We start from the raw sequence: 24,068 nt of genomic DNA, 5'->3' as shown, positions 1-24,068 counted from the left end.
GAGAGAAAGAACAAGAAGGAATAAATATATATATATAAAGGCAATATTAAGAAACAGAATATTAATACTAAAGATATATGTAAATAAGAGATATACAACACAAATTAAGAAATATACAACACAAAATATGCAACACAATGAAATGTACAGTAATAAAAATAAGTAATATGCTGAGTATATTGGATGTGCAAAAAAATGTGCAAAATGGAATCAGATGTGCAAAGTGAAATTGTAAAATATACAACAGAACAGACCAGACAGTGACAGTGAAGTCCAAGGGCCATTCAGAGGTTAATGGCCACAGGCAGGAATGATTTCCTGTATCGTTCAGTCCTCAGTTTTGGTGGTATTAGTCTTTTACTGAACGTACTCCTGTGCCTGGCCAGCACATCATGAAGTGGGTGTGAGACGTTGTCCATTATAGTCCTTAGCTTATTCAGCATCCTCCTCTCTGACACCACCGTCAGAGAGTCACACTCCATCCCCACAATGTCACTGGCCTTGCGGATCAGTTTGTTGAGTCTGTTTGCGTCTGCCATCCTCAGCCTGCTGCCCCAGCATGCAACAGCATAGAGAATTGCACTTGCCACCACAGACTCATAAAAAATCCTGAACATAGTTCGGCAGATGTTGAAGGACCTCAGTCACCTCAGGAAATAGAGACGACTCTGGCCCTTCCTGTAGAGAGCGTCAATGTTCTTTGCCCAGTCCAGATTATTGTCAATATGAACCCCCAGGTACTTATAATCCTCCACTATGCCCACAGCGACCCCCTGGATGGAAACAGGAGTCACAGGTGCCTTGGCTCTCCTCAGATCCACTACCAGTTCCTTAGTCTTTGCCACATTTAGTTGCAGATGGTTCTGCTCACACCACGTGACAAAGTTGTCCACAGCAGCCCTGTACTCATCCTCATCGCCCTTGCTGATACACACAAATATCGCAGAGTCATCAGAAAACTTCTGAAGGTGGCAGGTCTCTGTGCAATAGCTGAAGTCCATGGTGTAGAGGGTGAAGAGGAAGGGAGAGAGAACAGTTCCCTGCGGGGCCCCAGTGTTGCTGACCACTCTGTCTGACACACAGTGTTGCAGGCGCACATACTGTGGTCTGCCAGTCAGGTAGTCCACAATCCAGGACACCAGGGGGGCTTCCACCTGCATCGCTGTCAGATTGTCACCCAGTAGCGGTGGGCGAATGATGTTGAATGCACTGGAGAAGTCAAAAAACATGACTCTCACAGGGCTCGCCGGCTTGTCCAGGTGGGCGTAGACACGGTTGAGCAGGTAAATGATGGCGTCCTCAACTCCAAGTCGGGGCTGATAGGCGAACTGGAGGGGGTCCAACAGTGGCTTGACCAGGGGCCGGAGCTGTTCCAGGACGAGTCTCTCCAGAGTCTTCATAATGTGGGAGGTCAATGCCACAGGTCTGTAATCCTTTGAGTCCCTGGGCTGTGATGTCTTTGGCACAGGAACGAGGCACGACGTCTTCCACAGCATGGGGACCCTCTGGAGACTTAGGCTCATATTGAAGACATGTTGGATAACTCCACACAGCTGGGGGCACAGGCTTTGAGCACCCTGGGGCTGACACCATCAGGGCCTGGAGCTTTGTTCGTGTGGAGTCTCATCAGCTGTCTTCTCACCTGGTCAGCAGTGAAGCACACTGTGGAGGTGACAGGTGGGGGAGGTGTGGTGTAATCCTCAAGTTGGTGAAGATAAAAACGTAACATCCTATTTGGATGTTACGGTGGGCACTGGCACAAGGGAGAAAAGGAAGAAGCAACGTCTTGTTAAAAAGAGCCGTTTAAAATGAAGTCCAAGCAGGGTTAAAAGAGAGTCCTCCCCGTAGAAAATCCTTTAAGAAACAATAAAAAGTTAAAAGAGTAAGAAACATAAATAAGACGATAAAAAAAGACGATAAAAAATAAGGTGGGACCGTTATGTAAATTTTCATCGGTGGCCCACAGCACAGGTAGGGCAGTCAGGATACCGTGTGCTTGTGTGGAAACAATGTTTTTCTCAAGATTCCTGGCTTACTTCCCGATGTCTTATTCCCCAAAGTTGAGGTAAGAAGCTGTTAAAATGACTGCTGATTGTTCACAGGATATAAATATAAATATAAATAATTTAATACATTGTAACTAAAATCATAAAATACTGGATTGCTTGAGGAAATGGCGCAATAATAAGACACATTTATAAAAAATTATAGACAAACACACACACACATGGTGTAATCCTCAAGTTGGTGAGTGAGGATAGTCTGGCAGTCTGAGGAGGTGTGAAAAGGGCTAACACAGGAAGATGGGGGTGTGTGAGAAGGAGGAATAGGAGGAGGGGGAGAAGGAGAAGGAGGGGGGGAGAGGGGAGTGGTTGATGATGGTCGTCCAGGACAGACAGCAGCGGAGTCAGAGGCAGCATGAGCCAGGCCTGCAGTGTCGAATCTATTAAAAAACAAATTCAGCTCGTTTGCCTTGTCAATGCTGCCTTCAACTCCTCTGCTGCTTGTCCCAAAGCCAGTGATGGTCCTCATACCACTCCAGACCTCTCTCAAGTTGTTTTGCTGGAGTTTCCATTCCAGCTTCCTCCTGTAGTTCTCCTTAGCCTCCCTGATTCTCACTTTTAGTTCCTTCTGTATCGTTCTCACCTCCTCCCTGTTACCCGCCCTGAAGGCCCTCTTCTTCTGATTGAGGATGTCTTTGATGTCCTTTGTCACCCACGGCTTGTTGTTTGGATAACAATGGACAGTCTTGGATGGGACAGTGGAGTCCACACAGAAGGTGATGTAGTCCGTGATGCACTCTGTGAGCCCATCAATGTCCTCCCCATGCAGCTCACAGAGTGCCTGCCAGTCTGTCACCTCAAAACAGCCCTGCAGTGTCTGATATGTCTCCTCTGACCATCTCCTCACTGTCCTCGTGGTCGTAGGCTGACTTTTCACCAGAGGCACATAACAGGGAGTGAGGAGCACAAGGTTGTGATCTGACCTGCCCAGAGGGGGGACGGGGGAGCAGCTGTATGCATCCTTGACGTTAGCATACAGCAAGTCCAGGGTTCTCTCCTCTCTTGTGGGACAGCTCACATACTGTGTGAAATTGGGCAGTGTTCTTGCCATGGTGACGTGGTTGAAGTCACCCGAGATAGCGATGAATGCACTCGGGCGTTGGGTTTGCAGACGGGCCACGGCGGGGTGAATGACGTCACATGCCGACATTGGGGTTGGCAGAGGGGGGGATGTAAACAGCAACGATGATGGCACGTGAAAACTCCCTGGGCAAATAATATGGCCTGAGTCCAACAGCCAGCAGTTCAATGTCCGGGCAACAAATACGTTCCTTGATGGTAATGTGACCCGGATTACACCAACGGTTGTTTACTAGAACGGCAAGCCCCCCTCCTCTACGCTTACCGCTCTGGGTGCAGTCCCAGTTGGCACGAACAGTCTGAAAGCCACTGATGGAGATGTTGTCGTCGGGTATGTCCGAATGCAACCATGTTTCCAAAAAACAGATCAGACTGCACTCCCGATACTCCCTTTGACCCCTGGCGAGTGCTGTTAGCTCGTCCGCCTTGTTCGCCAGCAACCGCACGTTGCCCATGATGAGAGAGGGGAGACACGGCTTATACCTCCTCTTCTCCGTAAACCTCTGTTGTCTCGACCCAGCTCTTTTCCTCCACTGTTTCTGTCCTCCCCTGCATCCTCTGTGTTTTTTTCTCCAGATTTCAGCAGGGATCTCTGTTGTTCTAGCTGATAAGCCGGCCTCAGCGCAATCAGCTGATCTCTGGCGTAAACAATGCGCTGCACATCGGTGCTGTGTCCCAGTGAGAGTAGTATTTTCAAAGTGAAAAAACAAACCAGAACTCTCTCAGCCAGCATGTTTGGAGAGGGCACAGCTTTAAAATGACGGTCCTTACGTTGCAATATATTAATAATAAAGAATAGAGCAAAAGAATTGTAAAAACTAAGAAAAGAAACAGGAGCGACTGCAACAGACTGCACGCGCGGTTGGCGCATGCGCACTAGACTGACACTGGACACTGACACCTGTGTTCCAGCAGCTTCTAATTCTTGGCAGATCTGCTTTTTGGTGGTTCTTGGTTGACTCTTCACCCTCCTGACCAATTTTCTCTCAGCAGCAGGTGATAGCTTGCATTTTCTTCCTGATCGTGGCAGTGACAAAACGGTGCCATGCACTTTATACTTACAAACAACTGTTTGCACTGTTACTCTTGGGACCTGCAGCTGCTTTGAAATGGCTCCAAGTGACTTTCCTGACTTGTTCAAGTCAATGATTCGCTTTTTCAGCTCCTTTGACTTTCCCATTGTAGCGTTTGTGGGCGTTTGTATCCAATGAGCCCTATTTAAATGGCCTCAGAGAAGTCACCAGCTATAGTTACTCATAATCACTCACAAGATGTTAAGAGGCCATGCTATGAAGCTCATTTCATTGACACAACTTTCTAAGTCACCAAAATTGCTAATTCATGTTGCTGTATGTATATTTTTGACCCAGCAGATTTGGTCACTTTTTCTGTTAACCCATAATAAAGTCATAAAAGAACCAAACTTCATGAATGTTTTTTGTGACAAAGAAGTATCTGTTCCAATCACTCTATCAGAGAAAAATCAGAGTTGTAGAAATAACTGGAAACTCAAGAGAGCCATGACATTATGTTCTTTACAAGTGTATGTAAACTTTTGACCACAACTGTACTGATCTTTGTGTATATTTTGGCTTGGCCAGATGTGCTCAGCTGCAGTCCCAGCTGGTATCCCGATTTAAGTCATAAAGGCAGAAATGCAATGGCGCAGCCAGGGGTAGGCCTGTGCATCATCCATCACTGCATGAAAAACCACATTTTCGACCCGTAAATCCCCGCAAAGTCGAAGTTTTCGGTGATTTACAGCAAGTTTACGGGGAACTTCGCCGGCTCCGAATATCATCAGAAATGAACAATCTGTCGGCGGGGGGCGTAGTTAATCGCGCCTTCACGAAGGTGCGAATAGCTCTAATTAACACATGAATGCTACCGACGTTGATCTACTCAGGCTGGCCTGCTGACTTCACAAACAACCATTGGATGATTCCACAGGCATTTTAAAAGGAAACCATCATGTGATTGGATAGCAACTCCAATCACATGAGTGAGCGATCATGTGATTGGATGACAACTCTGCTGCTGTTGGTCATCTGTGCGCCACAAATAATAATAATAATAATAATAATAATAATAATAATAATAATAAATACATCCATCCATCCATTTTCCATGCCGCTTATCCCTTTCGGGGTCGCAGGGGGGCCGGAGCCTATCTCAGCTGTCAATGGGCGGGAGGCGGGGTACACCCTGGACCGGTCGCTAGCCAATCGCAGGGCACACAACCATTCACACTCACACTCACACCTAGGGGCATAATAAATACATATTAAATTAAATACTATATAATAAATTAATATATTAAAATAATTATTATATTGTTATATTTATGTATACATAAAATATAAATGATATATATATTTTATTTGATTGATGATTCATTGATTTATTTGGCGATCCACCTTCTACACTACCACACAGTAGAACACAAAAAACACAGTTGACAGAAACATTTTGATGAAATCGTGACACACACATTAACAAGGATCAACCAAGTAAAATCAGTGACTACTGGGGAAAAAAAGCAAGGAAATGTGCAGAGGGGTTCACTGATAAGAGTCTCTGGGTTGGGCCATGTCACTCATCCATGGTGCATGAAAAAGAGTCTAAGGCCTATGGAAATGCTTCTTTGCTGCCTCTGGGTCATACTGAGTTGGCGCCTGTCGCTTTGAAGGGGACTCCACTCCACTGCCACATACTTTGGGTCGCTCTCCAGCTGCTCTTGCAGTGTCTGGCAGAGTTTGGACTCTCTTTGGACAATCCTTCTTGCTTCCAGCAGCTGTAAATACAGGTGTTAATATAATATTAGTACTGCTAAGAAACAATAACACATAATAACATATGTGAGCATGTTTGTCAAAAACAATGCTGCTAATAAATAAAATTCAGCCCATTTTTACATTGTTGTGAAAATAAAGCAGCATTCATGGGACTCTTACCCGCTTCCTTCTCTGTCTGTTGTGAGCTGAAATCTTCACAGCTGCTGCCTGACCTGAAAGAGCTGGCTGGGCATACCTGAAGCTCCTCCACACCATCTCATAATATGTCTTACAGTCCGCTGGAAGAAAATATATATTGGTTTGAAATAATTAAAACAGGCTTCAGTAAAAACAACAACAAGAAACAACAGAAAGGGTTTAAAAGACTGCTGTCCACAGCATCCATATCTGGACTCCCAGTTAAAGTCGCCATCAAATATGACATCACCGTTTCGTTGTGGGGCGAGTTTAGTCTGTAAAACACAAAATGTACAGGTCATGCAACGTTTACGTTTACTTATATTCTGCAGAATATTTCTTGTGTATTTTATTAACTTACCCCTGCTCACGTTCATATCGCCTGTCGTTTCCGTCACTATTGTGCAGACGTCGCACCTTTTCCTTTAAAATACAAAATACATTGTAATGTTAAATGTGACGTGAACGATTACCAAACGTTCGGAACGTATTGCAATAAGAATAATAAAGGTTTGGCACCCTAAAAACTGCACAATGTGGTACTAAATGCTAACGTTACCTATGTAACTTACACACCCGTCTCTTCGTCTCCGCAGCTGCAGTTCGGTCGGGGCTGCTCCTCCAGAGTGAGCAGTCTGGCTTTTATCACGGTCATTCTCCTCGCCAACTGCACGATCAGCTGCGTTAGCAGCCGAGACAATCCACTGAAGGCGCTCAGCAGTTTCTTCTCTAAATTGTTTGGACTTTCTGGATATGGTTGCTCCGCAGACAGGCCGTCCACTCGTCGCAGAGGAGTGCCTTCTGGGATGAACTGAAGACGACGTCCGGCCATTGTATGAACAGAGTTAAAGTTTAGCAGGACCCAAAACGTAACTGTTCTAATCCAAGCTCGATTCGCGTTCACAGACGCGCCGAGGTCGTTTTCTGCCGCCATCATTGTGTCAGAGGAGGCGTCCAATCATATGCGAGGTCGCGCTCTCGGAATTTCTCGCGAGACCATTTTTGTTGCGTAAAAGAAAAACATGCTGTGATTTTGTGAGGTACTTTGATTTTCTATTTTTGTACCTGAATATTTTATAAAACATTTAAACTTCTTTAGTGACATCATCGAAAATAAAAAAAAGAAAAGTTACTTTGGTGTGTTCCCTTTTTATTCCTACTTAAAGAATCATCAGTGGACTTACCCTGCTGGAATTTTGCAAGCTAATCACACAAGCATTGTTCATCCGGTGTTGTGGTGGCAAAATGCGAAAAATTGTGACCAGTGTCCAAGAACTGTAGATGCTTTAATTTTCACAATTTTGATTTAGCAATTTAAGTGGAAATTTAAAGGCTTTTGAGAGTCAGGACACTTATCCTGTATGTAACCTATACAATTATTTAAACACACTTTTAAATCCTCATGAAAAAAAAAAAAAATCTTTGTATTCTGTAGGCACAGAACACACACACACACGCACGCACACACACACACTCACACACACACACACACACACACACACACACACACACACACAAAATCCCAATTTGCATTTGTATAGCTTTGCAGCATTTACATTTGCATTTTAACACCTCATGGTCACAGTGGCTGAGAGAGAACTTCCACAGCAATTTACAGTGATGGAAATTGACGGAAATGTGACTTTTCATGCACTGCATGCGTGTTGCCACTTTATGTTGCTATCTGTTATGGATGTACATAGCTAGCTAGCAGACTGTGAAGGAGGAGATGATGCCACCATTCTTAAACCTGCTTATAAAGCTTTGATTGGATGATTTTGTCTCCAACTGGGAAAAATAGCAGTGGAGTTATTTCAGGAGAAAGTTCTGGAAGCAAACAAAGCAACTACCGTATCTAAGTCACTCCACGGTAAGTCACATCAGTCAAAAATGCGTCATGAAGACGAAAAACATATATAAGTTGCACTGGACTATAAGTCACATTTATTGAGAAATTAATTTCACAAAATCCAAGACCAAGAACAGGTTTTTTAATCTGGAAAGGCAAGTTATTCAACTACACAATGGCACACAGAACAATTGTGACGAGAGTTTAAGGAAGGCTGGACCCAAATGCGGGGTGGCAAAGAATAAACAGTTTATTAAACAAAAGTCACAACAAAAAACTCTCAGCGGCTGGAAAATGATGCTTGACTGAGGAAGGCAGGAACGAAGCTGGAGGTTAACTCGACAGCTGAAACAAAAAACTCTGTTAGGGAAAAGGCACTCAGGCACACAAAAATAAACACGTACTGGAGGAATAACTCGACAGCACAAAAAGAAACAAAGAATCACCATAAGGGAAAAAAGGCACTCAGGCAATAACTCAAACACTCGAGACAAACAATACTCGGATAGACTCAACATCGGGAGATACATGGCAGGGACCAGAGACCATCAACCCTTCGACACTCTCTCAGGGAAGAACCACAATCTTCTGGCGCCTGAGAGTGAGAAGAGCTTGCTTAAGAGAGGGAGCTCTAATCAGTGAGAATTAATCGCAGGTGCGTCTGGCCGATGCTTTAGTCTCAGGTGAGATCGGCCCTGCCCCTGCCACGTATCTGCCCTGGAGAGACACAAAAACAGAGTCATAATCAGAAACCAAAACCCAGCCATAACAGTACCCCCCCCCCCAAGGGGCGCCACCAGGCTTACCTTGAAACCTGTCATAAAAATCCCGCAGCAGTTGTGGGTCGAGAATCAGGGAGCGCGATATCCATGAGTGCTCCTCAGGGCCGTATCCCTCCCAGTCCACGAGATAGCGGTAACCGCGGCCACACCTGCGGATACCCAAGATGCAGGAGACAGAGAACGCCAGCTGAGAGACGTGGAAAACTGGGTGAATCCGCAGGGAGCTTCAGACGGACTGAACAGGGGTTGATTATCTTGTCGATGACGTAAGGACCAATGAACCTGGGAGCCATCTTGCGGGAGTCGGTCTGCAGGGGGAGGTCCCGAGACGACAGCCATACCCGTTGACCAACCCGGTAATCAGGAGCTGGAGTGCGGTAGCGGTCCGCCACCGACGATTCCGTGCCGCGGTCCGTTCCAGGGCCACCACACTTGCCAAGCCCGGTGGAACTGAGCCTGGACGGAGGGGACAGCCACATCCGACTCCTGACTGGGAAACAGAGAGGGCTAGTACCCCGTCATCACCATGAACGGCGAAAGACCAGTGGTGGGGCTGACCAGGGAGTTGTGCGCATACTCCACCCAGTGCAGGTGTGATGACCAGGAGGCTGGGAGACGCAAAGCCACGCACTGTAAGGAGGACTCCAACGACTGGTTAGCCCGCTCCGTCTGACCGTTGGACTGCGGATGGTAACCCGAGGTGAGACTGGCTGAGGCCCCCAGCATCTGGCAGAAGGCTTTCCAAACCCGTGAAGTGAACTGAGGTCCCCTGTCGGAGACAATGTCCTGAGGAATGCCGTGAAGACGGAAAATGTGGAGAATCAACAGGTTTGCAGTCTCCAAGGCTGAGGGCAGTTTGGGGAGGGGGACAAAATGGACAGCCTTAGAGAACCGGTCTATGATGGTGAGTATGGCGGTATTACCCTCTGAGGGGGGGAGGCCAGTGACAAAATCCACCGCGATGTGCAACCAAGTGTGGGTGGGAATGGGTAAGGGATGCAGCAGGCCAGCAGGTGGATGGTGGGATGGCTCGTTCCGGGCACAAACGGTATAGGCAGAGACGAAACTCCGGGTGTCGGCGGCCATGGAGGGCCACCAGAACCAGTTCCAGGGTGACAGGCTATCTGTGATGAATGTCCCCAGACCAATACTGAGGACCTCACGGCACGTGGAACAAACAGTCGTCCCGGGGTGCAGCCATCTGTAGGCGGGTGATCCCTGAGGGCTGCGCGGACCTCCTGTTCCACTGTCCACTGGGCTGCGCCCAGTATGCACGAAGGAAAGAGGATGGTTTCCGGGCTGTTTTCTCTCTCCGCTGGGGCAAACTGCCGGGAGAGGGCGTCTGGTTTCTGGTTCTTCGAACCAGGGCGGTAGGTGAGGGTGAAGTCAAATTTTCCCAGAAAAAGGGTCCACCGAGCCTGGCGGGAGTTTAATCCGGGGGCTGAGCGAAGATAAGACAAGTTTTTGTGGTCGGTCCAGACAATGAACGGCTGGGCTGTTCCCTCCAGCCAGTGCCACCACTCCTGGAGCACCAAGACTACCGCCAGCAGCTCTCAGTTTCCCACATCATAGTTGTGCTCCGCAGGTGTAAGACGGCGGGAGAAGAAAGTGCAGGGATGCATCTTCTTGTCCGCAGGCAGGCGCTGGGAGAGGACAGCCCCGACCCCTGAATCTGAGGCGTCGACCTCAACCACAAACTGCTGCGTAGGATCTGGGTGAATTAAAACTGGTGCATTAGTAAACAGGCTTTTCAATCGTTCAAAGGCTGTCTGAGCATCAGGTGACCATTTAAAAACGAGTTTAGTGGAAGTTAGCCGAGTGAGAGGGGCAGCTACGTGGCTATAATTTCTAATAAAACATCGATAGAAATTGGCAAAGCCCAAAAACCTTTGAAGCTCCTTACGAGTGGTTGGAACCGGCCACCCTTTTACTGCCTCCACCTTGGCTGGATCTGCTCTGATCTGCCCTCTCTCCACTGCATATCCCAGAAGCTGCACTGAGTTCACATGAAATTCAAATTTTTTGGCCTTAACATAAAGGCGGTTCTTCAACAGTCTCTGTAACACATCCCTGACTTGATTAACATGCTCTTTGTAAGTGCGAGAAAAAATTTAAATGTCATCCAAATAGACAAATACAACCCTGTTCAACAGTATGGTGAACGAGGACAAATACAACCCTCGTTCACCATAGCCTGGAAGACAGCGGGAGTGTTAGTTAAATCAAATGGCATTACCAAATATTCATAATGTCCAAGATGTGTATTAAAAGCAGTCTTCCACTCGTCCCCTTCCCGGATTCTCACCAAATGGTAAGCATTTCTTAAGTCCAGTTTAGAAAAAATGCATGCTTCATGAAGGGGACTGCAAGCCAAATCAATGATGGGGAGTGGATATTTGTTCTTTACAGTGATGTTGTTTAGTCCCGTGTAGTCGAAGCAGGGACGAAGCGTCTTGTCCTTTTTCTCCACGAAAAAGAAACCTGACCCTACCGGTGAAGATGATGGTTGAATTAATCCTGCTGCTACGGAGTCATTAATATATGTTTCCATAGCCTCTCTTTCGGGCCTGGTGAGATTATAGAGTCGTTTGGAAGGGAGAGGCGCACCTGGAAGCAGGTCTATGGCACAGTCATAGGGACGGTGAGGAGGGAGAGTACATGCCTGTTCTTTGCTAAAAACCTCTTTTAAGTCATGGTACTCACTGGGCACGTTGGTTAGGTCCACCTCCTCGGGTGGTTTAGAAGCACTGGGTGTCTTAGTTGGCACAGCCGATTTTAGGCATTGAGCGTGGCAGCTGCTGCTCCAGTTTCTGATAGTGGAGGTGGACCAGTCTATGTGAGGGTTGTGCTTTTTTAGCCAGGGGATACCCAGGATGACAGAAGACAGAGGTGAGGAGATAACATACAACTCAATGTGCTCATGATGATTATTTGCCAAAATTAATTGTAAGGGTTCCGTTTTTTTTCCGTGACCACCTCCAGAAGTTTCCCATCTATGGAAATCACCTCTTTGGGGTGCCTCTCTGCCCTTGATGGGATGATCGAATACCCTCTTCATCTCTTCGGTGAAGAGAGTGTAATCAGTGACCACGTCTGTGTTCTGACTGGAAATAGCGAGAGACCAGGCTGCTGCTTCCCCAGACAGCGAACTCATAATGAACGCTATCTTAGATTGGTGAGAAGCATAAGTGGTGGGCTGTTGGCTGAAAACTAGGGTACACTGGTGAAGAAACTGTGCACACGTGCCAAGGTCACCACAGTAACGAGCAGGGATAGGGATATATGGTTCCCTGGACAGGGTTGTCGGGTTCGCCGGGGGCTCGGGCGCTGGAAGTGGGTGTGGAAGGTCGGCGGGTGACGTAGGAGATGCAAGCCGGTCTCTGATGTCGGCCAGCTGACTCCCCATCTGCGTCATACTGGTAGTTAACTGCTGGAGATGTTCCGTGATTTGGCGGAGATTAGCCTCATGCTGCCCGAGCAAGACCCCCTGACTGGAGAGGATCTGTCTCATCCGGTCCGACTCCGCTGGGTCCATGTTGGCCAGAAGATTCTGTGACGACAGTACAAGGAAGGCTGGACCCAAATGCGGGGTGGCAAAGAATAAACAGTTTATTAAACAAAAGTCACAACAAAAAACTCTCAGCGGCTGGAAAACGATGCTCAACTGAGGAAGGGAAACTTGACAGCTGGAACACAAAACTCTATTATGGGAAAAAAGGCTCTCAGGCAGGTAAGGCAGGAACGAAGCTGGAGGAAAAACTTGACAGCTGAAACAAAAAACTCTGTTAGGGAAAAGGCACTCAGGCACACAAAAATAAACACGTACTGGAGGAATAACTCGACAGCACAAAAAGAAACAAAGAGTCACCATAAGGGAAAAAAGGCACTCAGGCAATAACTCAAACACTCGAGACAAACAATACTCGGATAGACTCAACATCGGGAGATACATGGCAGGGACCAGAGACCATCAACCCTTCGACACTCTCTCAGGGAAGAACCACAATCTTCTGGCGCCTGAGAGTGAGAAGAGCTTGCTTAAGAGAGGGAGCTCTAATCAGTGAGAATTAATCGCAGGTGCGTCTGGCCGATGCTTTAGTCTCAGGTGAGATCGGCCCTGCCCCTCCCACGTATCTGCCCTGGAGAGACACAAAAACAGAGTCATAATCAGAAACCAAAACCCAGCCATAACAACAATAAGCTGAATAGGTGTCCAGTATGTTAATGTAACTACTAACAGTTATTCAACTATACAATAGCACACAGTACAACAGGCTGAATAGGTGTCCGGTGTGTTAGCGTAACAGAGTAACAGTTATTCAGCTACACAATAGCATATAGAACATACCTGGGAAGCTGACTAGGCGAGTCCAACAAGCAAGTTACCGGTAAGCAAGTTCACCAAGCTCCCGATCTCATTCCACATCACTGAATCCGTTGAATTCATCATCCTCTGTGTTGCTTCTGCACAACTCCGCTTACTCCGGGGGAAGATGAAGCGCTGTCTCCTCTGCGAGGCTGTCGTCAGACTCAGCATTCAGTTAATTTTTTTAGAGGTACAGGAGCAGCATAGTTGCCACAAGCCTAGAGTGCCCTCTCGCGGCTGTAGACGGTATTGTTTACTCCGTGGTTCATGTCAGTCAGTATGAATTAACATTTAAAAACTTGTTAAATTATATATATTTTGATTTATAGGTCACACCTGACTGTAAGTTGCAGGACCAGCCAAACTATGAAAAAAAGTGTGACTTGTAGTAATATAAATATGGTATGTAAGAAAATATCTTATGTGATGAAAAGTTAAAGGTACAAGCATGTGTCCATAAAAATAGGTAAGTGGAGACATTAATTGTGACTTTCAATTCCATTAAGAAACATCCAATCACTCTCTATCTTATTATAAAATCTGCAACTTTAGTGAATTTACTTCTGGAGTCTTAGGGTGAATCCCATTTCTCTTTTCTACCCCTACCCCTTAGCCCTACCCTTTGTCCCGGAGTGCCAAGGGGTAGGGCCGAAAGTCAACCCCTCCGAATTGGGACACCCCTTCGACAATCGCGTACGTCATCAGTAGTCGCTGCTGCCTCTTACGTAGGCAGATGCGACAAGCTAATGCTACCGTCACATTCGATTTGTGTATGACATTCCTGCATGTTGTATCCCACAACGCTATCAATGTAACTGAATACCAGCAGCGAGGTTGCCAAAGTTATTATTGATAACTTTATCACTGCAGATTATCAGGCTGCCCACAGAGCACCGCTAGTGGCATTCAGCCTGGCAACGGTAACCACGTAACTGAAGCCTTGACTACTATCGATTTTTTTCGGGGGGGTTTTTTACGAGGAAAATGACCACTACACATTGAAACAACGTTAAAATAGACAATAAAGTGGTTTTCGTACATTTTAAAACTTCGTTCATGGAGAAAATACCGGTCTTGCAAGGCATTCTGAGAAATCTGTCGTACCCCTCCGTTTGGAGTGTGCCTCGGAAAAATCTCCGTTTGGAGGGGTACATAGCCCTACCACTTCCCCCTACCCCTCCGTCATAATGGGAATTGGGACACCCCTGCCCCTCCACGTGAACGCGCAAAACGGAGGGGTAGGGCCAAGGGGGAGGGCCAAGGGGTGAAATGGGATTCAGCCTTAATGGGAATTCTTACTATTCATCTTCTCTGCTCGTGAGCCAAATGATTTCATCTTCTCTTTACTCAGTCATAAGGATTCACTACCTTAAAGCCAAATGACAATGCCATTTGATTAGGTGTATGTATGTGTTGATCTGCTGACCACGACACCACGGATGTACTCACCTACTGATTAAGGGAATATTATGCATGATCAAAGCAGCTGATTGATCATTGTTCTGACTGAACAACACATTATGACGTGCCTATTGTGCTGACATTGTTCTGATGGTAATGTCATCCCATTTACAAGATAAAGTATTGTATATAACCTGACAACTTCCCCTGTTCTGGGCTCTCTTCTTGCCGTCTCACTCGAGGCAGCAAGGATGAGTCCATCTGCAGGCATAAGAATAAACTCCCAGAAAGACAACGAACGACTTTGTGCTTTTTAACACAAAATTGCCAGAACAGGGTCAAATTCAGATAAATATGCATCTAGGTGTGTTGTTCACAACCGAAACCCCAAACCTTTTGAATTCCTTGCAGCTGATGTACACACCCAACAGGCCTCCTCTCCATAGTAGTACAGATGCAACAGCCTCGAAATTCCACTCCCAGCCAGAGGCCATCCAGCTCCCAGCCGGCTCCCAGCCGGCTGCCAGCCAGCTACCAGTCCCCCCCCTCCTCTTGGGGGTGTGCCCAGAATCCACTATAAACACGCCTCTTCATTCAATTGCAGGGTGTCACCAAGAGATGGCGTGTCCCTCACAGGAACACATCTCAAGGGCAAAGATTTTTACTCCACTACATTCATCTGCTTTAGTAGGCTTATTTGTAGTAAGGCAGTCACAGTTACTCAACTATTTTAAGTTGATTATTTAAATCAACTTAGAAAAATATTTCTCGCACAAAGTCTTAAAAAAGTCATAAATGTGTGTTTCCATCAGCCTGTTTTAATGCATATTTTCGATTTGCAAACAGGAAATTCCTAAGTTTTTCTCTTACAATATACTGTATGAATTTTTTTGTGATTGTATATTATCACTTCCTATATGATAATAAGCATACTTCACATTACAGAAACAGTTGAAAAGATTCAGTTGTCATCTTAAAAAAAAAATGTTTTAACTTGAGAATGAGAAGCATCAGCTCAAAGTTACAAAATCATGTGGCAGAGATTTGGCGCAGTTGGTAGAGCGTCCGCCCCATGTATGAAGTTCTCTGCAGCAGCTACGGGTTCAATTCCCTCTTTCAGCCCTTTGCTGCTTGTCATCTTCCCTCTCCTGAACCACTTTTATGGCTGCTCCTCAGCTGTCCTATACACTGAAGGCCAAAAAGCCCAAAACATAACTTCGAAAAAAAAAAAAGTTACAAAATCATTCCTGAGTCATAAAAGTGATGTAGCTTTACAAAACAGCCTGTGACTCCAAGAATAAACAGGCTGCATCTGTTTACATAGAGTTTGCTTTTGATAATTATCAACAAAAATGCTGACCTAATTTTACTTTACATGCGCTGGAACAGAGACAGAGCTGCAGGAGCAGAGCGCGTCATCTGGAGATTCCAGGGCTCGCCTATGTTTTCCGCAACAGGCACGCGGCTCTCGGCAAAAATAGACCAGGAAGCGGCCAGTAGACAGTCATATTAGTATTGGTTGAATATGCGCTAATTTTTGCGATCGCAAGATTTCCTGGTCGGACTGATAATATACATTTTGATGCATGAGGGAGGTGGGAAAGTTGGCTTATCCATAAATGTAATTAAGTGTAATGGAAACATTTAGTGAAGACTATAAAGTAGCCAGCGACACAATATTAATATCTGTGGCACAAATTGACTTTTAATTACTGGAGGTACGCGCTCCCCTCAGCCCTCCACCTATTTTACTGGCCATAGCTAGTCTGTGGGACAGTGGGGGCTGGGAGCCTGTTTGGCTGGCGACCATCCATTGAGTTAGAACAAAGGATACACTGTAATGCAAATAATGAATTTCCAGCCAACAACGCGGCCGGCTCGACACTACACATGCCTGACAGAGTGACAGACAGGAGAACATCATGACGCACGTGGTGATGATGCGCGATGTGTCAGTGAAACTACAGGTTTACTCAGCTCTGAAATGTGCCGGCAGTTAATCGCTTCAAATGCACAAATGCAGTGAAGTTCACAAACCACCAACAGTTTATAGAATAGGATGGACTGTCTATCAGTGGCCATTAGAGCAGCTCTCTAATAATTAAAATAGATGTCACACTGTGCGGAAGAGCTTAATAAGTTAACAAGAGATTTGGCCACGACAGCTGAAATGTAAACTTCTGTGATGCAAAACTGTGTTTGCTTTTGATGTCTAAGTGTGAAGCGTTTTAAATTATGTGCATCTTCTTTGTACTCAGAAGCACATCAAGAATGCATTTTTTACTCCGGAAATTATGAAGAATCAACAAAATATCACAGCCTAGAGAAGGATCACAAACTTTTCAATGTCTAATGTCAATTTAGTCGCCTTTATATTTATTTATTTACGTGCATAATGTGCTGTCTGCCACCAGCTTTGTGTGGAAATACTTCAACATATGAAACAATGAAACAATTGGATTTATACGTTATCCAAAATCGAGGGGAAATATTGCATGCCACGGATTAGATAGATACAGAAATCATCATCTGAGAAATACTCATGATACTGATTTCACTGTTTATTGGCCGTTTTCATGTGTATGTGTTAACTGATTGGCCAATAAAAACAAGTAGATTGGCCCATCTACATCGGCCCATTGGCCCTTTATGCCCCACAACATTGTTTTTTTTCATTGGTCTGATTGGCCCATTAGGATTATTCATGATTGAATGTAGGTGTCCGGCGGGGGATGAGGCTCGCTGGCTGCGGAGGGAGAGTTGATGTTGTAGTAAGAACCTGTCTGCCTGGTCTAACATGATGAAGTCATGTTGAACATTTCCGTTTCCCAAAAAAACATTTATTTGAGGTGCAGCAGCACAATGTTAATATCAAACACGCGTGCACAATGCCTGATGTAAAAAAATGCATTCTTGGTGCGCTTCTGAGTACTATGTTTTCCCGTGACTATAACTTTTTTTAATAGTTACTGTTTATATTCATTGCGTGAACAGTCTGAAAAAAGAGACAGAGACACAGAGAGGAGGACACAGACAGTCACACAAACAGAGTGATGAAAAAGATCAGTGATAATTAACTACAGTATATTAAGCCTATGATGTTGAACATCGCAGTGCGCAGTGCGAGCCGTCTGCGGCGCTCTGCAGCCGCCTGTGAAAGCGAACGAAATCTGGAACCTTTCAGCTCAATGACATGGCTTTGAAAGCACCAAGTGACTTGTTTTAACGAATTTCGTTAGATTAAAATATGTAGAACTGTAAAATATCACTTCCATGAGGCTGTTCAGTCAGACATTAACAGATCACAGGCTGAAATTGGCATTTCATCCTCCCGTCCCTCCCTCTTCAGCGCACTGTAAATGATTTCTGTCTGGTAATATACAGTACACACACATACAGGACTCTGCGTATTGCTGGTCGCCGCATCAAATAGCGACCCGCAAATCTAAAATGCGCTACAAACAGGAAACCCACCAACTGAAAAGCAGAGTGGCTCCGCGAATCAGGCAGAGTATTAAACATTTAACTGTTTAGCAGTTCAAAATGCTAGAAAAACACAACGCACAGCTTCTGTTATTCATGATTAATTTTCTGGGCACAAATCACTTGGCACGCGGAGATGCGCTGGGAGCCTCTCCAAAGGTGGAGAGAGATGTGGAGGAAAAGGCAGGATGGGCAGATGAGCAGATCCAAGAAGTTTGTGAACGAGCACTACAATAATGTGGATGATTAAGCATAATTATATTTAAAAAAACTGCACAGGGTGCTCTACTAGACAAGCAGTTTTTCTTACAGCAGTGGAGGCTATGTGCAGATCTAATGAATGACTCAGCAAAGCTGACACGGTAACCAATTAAAATGACTGCTCCTCCTGGTGGACTGATCGAGCGAGTGCAGGTAGTTTCCGCAAATGGAGCTTAGGGGCGTTACGAGTTGGCCCCGCGCCGATGACGTCATCGCGGGGGATCTCATTACAGTCACGAACCCGCCTACTGCAGAGCAGGGACCGGTCACGGACCTGCCAGGGCCCCAGCACGAGATTAGGGGAATTTCGAGGCCGCTACATCTGTAGCAGCTAAGGCTCAGATAGAAATTGAAATAATTAAAACTGGTGACCATAATATAAACATATAGGGCTCTGTTCTCAATTCTGTCGGCGGCACGGCACAGGGTGCACACCCCGCGCAGTGGTATTTTCGTGCAGCGCAGGCAGGTGCACAGCACACTTGGTATTTTGGTAAACAGAGGCACACAGAGGTATGCCAAGATGGGCGTTACAGCGCAGTAGGGGGAGGTGTCGGCATAATCAGCCGGCGGATTTGGATTTTCGGTCCATTTCGGCATAAAAGTGCGCTGAAAGCTCTCCACCCCAGACCTGGTCAACTCTGTGCGCGGAGTCGTGCGCCCATGTCACCAACACCTCACAGGCAGGTTTCCACAGTGTCTGGCATTTCACTGTGATCAATAATTAGCAACAGCCATGATTCAATGCAACTATCTGAGTCAGCACATACTGTCAGACCTACATTTATATATTTTGATCAGTATCTCATATGACCACATCGCAAGCACGTTCGGCATGCATAATGGTCACTCAACCTGACCGAATGTACACAGGTGAAACAGGGATGTCTGGTGATCTGTGACTCAAATTGCCTGGTGACAAACGTGTATGCCAATTTCCCCGGGTTGGCACATGACTCGTTCAGCCCGACGAATTCTAGCATCCCTACAGTCTTTTAGGGGGACACCCCTCTGGATGTGTGGCTGCTAGGTGATAACGGCTATCCACTGAAAACGTGGTTGATGACGCCATATATCACACAATCAACAAGACGGCAGCGTGGTTTTAACAGTGTTTTCAACAGTGCTGGGTCAGTCATCGAACACACACTGCGATCAATGATTAGCAACAGCCGCGATTCAATGCAACTATCTAAGTCAGCACATACAGTCAGACCTAAATTTATATATTTTGATCAGTATTTCATATGACCACATCGCAAGCACGTTCGGCATGCATAATGGTCACTGAACCTGACCGAATGTACACAGGTGAAACAGGGATGCGAACTAATCGGTTAACGTCGCTGTGCCAACCAGAAACAGTCGTGGCATCCTACAGAGCATATATACCTCATCTATCTCAGAGCACTCGAGAGACAGACACATGGAAAAAACGGAAGTGATGATCGTTGTCCGCTATTACCCACGTCATTTCATTCCAAATACAAATGTAATCATAGTAAGGCTTAACATTATATTATTATGCAGTACATCATTGCTTTGAGGAGGATGAGAAGGAGGAGGAGGCAGAGGATTTACCATCTAAGGACCTCATAATTAGACATGAGTGACGTCAGTCTCCTACTAGGAGTAGTTTGGGCGTCGGACACTTTCCTGCGCAGGCTCAGTCATCCTCGAAACTTGCCATGCGCTTCGCCAGCGTCGTTTTTAAAGGTAAGGTGAGGAGCTGGTGTGGTCGGTGAAGATTTGACTCGGCTGTGTCAAACCCACTCCGCGCCTTCTCCCCTCCCTCTTTCCGAGTTGCGCCGCTGGGTGGGACTGAGATGAGAAGGGGGAATAGAGGCGCTGGCAGCACAGTGCACGAAAATACCAGAGTCTGCGCCGCCACGTCCAACGGCCGCGCCAGTGGCGGAATCGAAAATAGAGTACATAGTCAGCATCATCTGGAAGACTCTTGTGTTCCTTTGCCGAGGATATCAGTAAAAGGAATCTTTGAAACAGGAATACAGTGAACTGAAAAATGTGCGTTGCTTGTAGTCTTTGAAGAATAGACCACAATACATTTATCTCAAACATGCATTTAATGTACAGTTTAGACTGCATGTCATTTGTCCATACATTTGCATCATATTTGACTCTTCAAGATTCTGCATCATGATGTAATAAAATGTGAGTGAGGTTACTTATACAAAATCCAGGAAGATTTATAAAGAGTTTTCTATTTTCTACTTAGCTTTGAATGGTCTGTATGGAGTAATTTGACATGATGACAAAAACAATGCCGCATTCTCTCTGTTGAACAATTAATGGTCACCACTCCTTCACCATTGTCATTTAAAGTTTATTGATTCATCATTGACAACTGGATGTAAATGGAAACTGAGGAACACCATTTCTAATGTGAATCAGGGAGATTGGGCTTGACGGGGGGATAAATATTTTCCCCAGCATTACGCAGATAAATCCTGTCTCTGCCTCCCCGGACAGCCTGTCTGGAATCAGGTTGAGGGGACCTTGGAACGTGCCTCACCTTGCCCCTCCTGACTGCTGGCTCTGCTCCCCACACTGTATATTGTTATATGTAGCATGTGCACTTACACTTACAATACATACACTTCTTTTAGTGGGGTTTGCATTATATCTTCTCCCATCTTGAGTTCAGTTTTCCCCCACATTCATCTATTCCGTGTCTTAAACAGAACAATACATACATAAATATTCTTACATACTTACACATGCTACATATACCTAATAGATAGAGCATCACAGTTTGTTTTCCAAGTGGATCACCAGAACCCCAGATCCCAATCAGAGTGTCTATGGGTCCTTGAAAAACTCGTACGTATAGTATAGAACAGTTCAGTGCAGTACAGTACCAGCTCTATATGGAAAGTGTCCTGAGACAACTTCTGTTGTGATTTGGCGCTATACAAATAAAATTGAATTGAATTGAATACAGTACAGAAATACATACCACTTAAAGTAACACATGGACTGCACCAATTTTCAATTGTATTGTGTAAATTTTTTAGTTATTTGAAAGATGCTGAAATCACATAATAACTCAACTTACAGAATGGTGAATTTAAAGCAAGACTGTAACTTTTGAAAAAGAAGATACAATGCAATCTCTGTCTCACAAATGAAAGGTTGAATCCATAAGCTATAAAACACACTCCTGCTCAGATCAATGCCCTCTGGGCTTTGTTGCTCTACAGTTTGTCTCATATGACCAGTGGCATATGGTGACTGAAATTAAAGTAGACATTAGTAAACTTAACATATATTGCAGCGTGCTGTTGTTAATGAGTCAGTTCAATGTCTTAATGACTCTATTTGTGCTATTGTCATATTAAGTTTGAGTATTTATCATTATCTTGTAGTTGGCATTTGTGGCCACAGTGGTCAGTCTTTTGCAAAGGATAGTCTTGCTGTATAGTCATAGTGAAATTACAATTAGAGCATCTTTAGCTTCAGTAATGGGCTGTATTTCTGAGTGAAACTGTACAAGTGGGCAGGTTTCAGTTACAAGGAGGATTTAAATCAAGTCTGGGTGAATATCATGAGATGCAGATTTGTGGAGAAATATTGAGTTATACTGTTCACCTCCACCCATACCTCCCTACCTAGTTGAAGAAACAATTAACCAATCAGAACTTTGTTTGAGGAATTAGGAATGAAGCTGTCTTCTTCCAACATAATTAATGTAAATAGCCACAAAAAGGCATGTTTGAGATGGATGGATTACTAAATTGTTGTAAATCTCCTTTGAGAAGCAACTATTCTTGATCTGCATATTTCTGTGATTGCTGTGAAAACCTTAAGTTTACTGCTCCCAGCAACTACTACCACATCACTGACTATGACAGTGGCGAGATAGATACATAACTCACTACTAGTTGGTTAGGGCAAAACAACATTATACCCCTTTAACATGGACACAGTGTTAATCCATAAGGGTAGACTAGCGATTAAGTCTCATCATCCGCCTTATCCCCGATTGGATAAAGAACCTCTCAAACATACAGCATTGGGTTTTATGTCCCTAACTGTTCAATTTCTTATACAGTCAATTTCTTTATCGTGTTCTTATTCGATTATAATGCTATACCTTTGTTTGGCTGTAAGTAACTGCAAATAATGTTATTACTGTCATATAATTTGATGATATTTAAACCCCTTCCAGGTGGCATTTAAATGTCTTTTCAGTGTGAAAGCTGTGAAATTCGTCAAGGGTCCTTGGTATTTATCCAAATGCGTCAAATGATGAACTGTATTACCTAGGTAAGGATGTTAGGCCCAGTGTGTTTTTTATACTGACTTTCCTGCTGTCTTTGTGTCCACAGTGTGATCCAGGGGAGGCTACCAAACTGCTCTATGATCTTCTGTACACAGAGCCCATTAAAATCGTACTGATGCCAGGCTGTAGCTCTGTGTCCACACTGGTGGCTGAGGCTGCTCGCATGTGGAACCTCATAGTGGTAAGAGCCCTTTCTGTTTGTGGGTCTTCAGCACAGAGATGTCATGCTTCACTTGACTTATGTTTACTGCAATGCAACACAACACTGAAACAAACTGTTGCCACTGCCTCAAAGGTCTTTCTAGGGAAGAATTCTATGATATCAGAAAAGAGATGTATTTGCATTCCTAGATAGAAAGAAAACAACAGAAGATGAATTGGGTAGTCAGCATGAACAGTTATAGTCACATGACGCAATAAAGAGCTCCATATGCAGAAATACTCGTTCACAGGTAGAAGAAAGGCTGACCACAGTAGTTGGGTTTCTATCGAAATTAGTGCAGAGCAGTATGACCAAAAATGTATATGTGTATTATAATGGTTTCACAGTATATGACGGTATTTTTTCTTTCATCTGGAAAACAGTAAAAAATTAAAATTTTTTATCTCCGCCTTAAAAAAAAAACCAAAACATTATTTAGAGTGAAAACCACCTTTAAATCATGGAATAGTAGCCAAATTCATGTAGGAATTAGTAAATGAATATCTGATGAGTAACTGTGCAAAAGTACATGCTTAAAAAAATGTGGGGGATCAGTGAGGGTTATTTAAGGAGGATACCCTGGGTGAACACGGGGAGAACATGCAAACTCACAGAAAGGCCCCTTTTTTCCTCGAGCAGGCACAGAAGGCATGGTGGAGGACACACCACCAGCGCCCACAGTGGGATTCGAGCCGGGACCTTCTAGCTGTGAGGTGACAGTGTTACCACTTGTACCACTGTGCCACCAAGGGTCCCATCTCAAATACATTGGGATGGCCGTATATTAAAAATTCATACCGGTATACCACCCAGCACTGATCTACTGTAAATGTTTCACAACTTACTGATCCATGCACCAGTAAGGAACATTACTTGGTGCTCTGGGAGGTCCTACATCTGCCATCTCTCCAACACCCCTGTCTCCTTTTTCTCCTTGTGGAAATGGCAAACCATAATACCAATGCAGAGGAAGAGGGCACAACCAGATGGGATAATTAAAAGAACAACAGTTGAACCTCAAATGGTGAAAAACAATGTAGAAAAGACTATGAAAATATGACATTTGAAATATGTGTTTCATGTACGATTGTGAGGAAGGTTATGTTAGAACTGTGTGGAGAGATGAAAGAATGAATGAATTAATTAATTTACTGGACAACTGAAAACACCTAAGACTGCACTGCAGTTATTACATAGACTAAAAATCACACAGGATGAAAACACAGTAAAGCCTGCCATCTTATTTCCATTGTAATCCTCAACATTTAAGACACCACAAGATAAAAACAAAACAACAAGACAAGCA

At 44.8% G+C, this 24,068-nt stretch overlaps 1 protein-coding gene across 3 annotated transcripts in view; it reads left to right on the top strand.

Moving 5' to 3' along the window:
* Positions 1-24,068, top strand: part of gabbr1b (gamma-aminobutyric acid (GABA) B receptor, 1b) — a 248,522-nt gene that overhangs the window by 31,442 nt on the left and 193,012 nt on the right. For all 3 annotated transcript variants that reach the window (XM_070984005.1, XM_070984003.1, XM_070984004.1), the window contains one exon: positions 22,607-22,741. In XM_070984005.1, coding sequence (XP_070840106.1) covers positions 22,607-22,741 — 135 coding nt within the window. The remainder of the gene's footprint in view (positions 1-22,606; positions 22,742-24,068) is intronic.

The sequence above is a fragment of the Chaetodon trifascialis genome, chromosome 17 (genome assembly GCF_039877785.1).
Source record: "Chaetodon trifascialis isolate fChaTrf1 chromosome 17, fChaTrf1.hap1, whole genome shotgun sequence".
NCBI classification, from domain to species: Eukaryota; Metazoa; Chordata; class Actinopteri; order Chaetodontiformes; family Chaetodontidae; genus Chaetodon; species Chaetodon trifascialis.
Note: the sequence above shows the minus strand (reverse complement) of the source record. Positions and strands in the feature narration are given on the sequence as shown.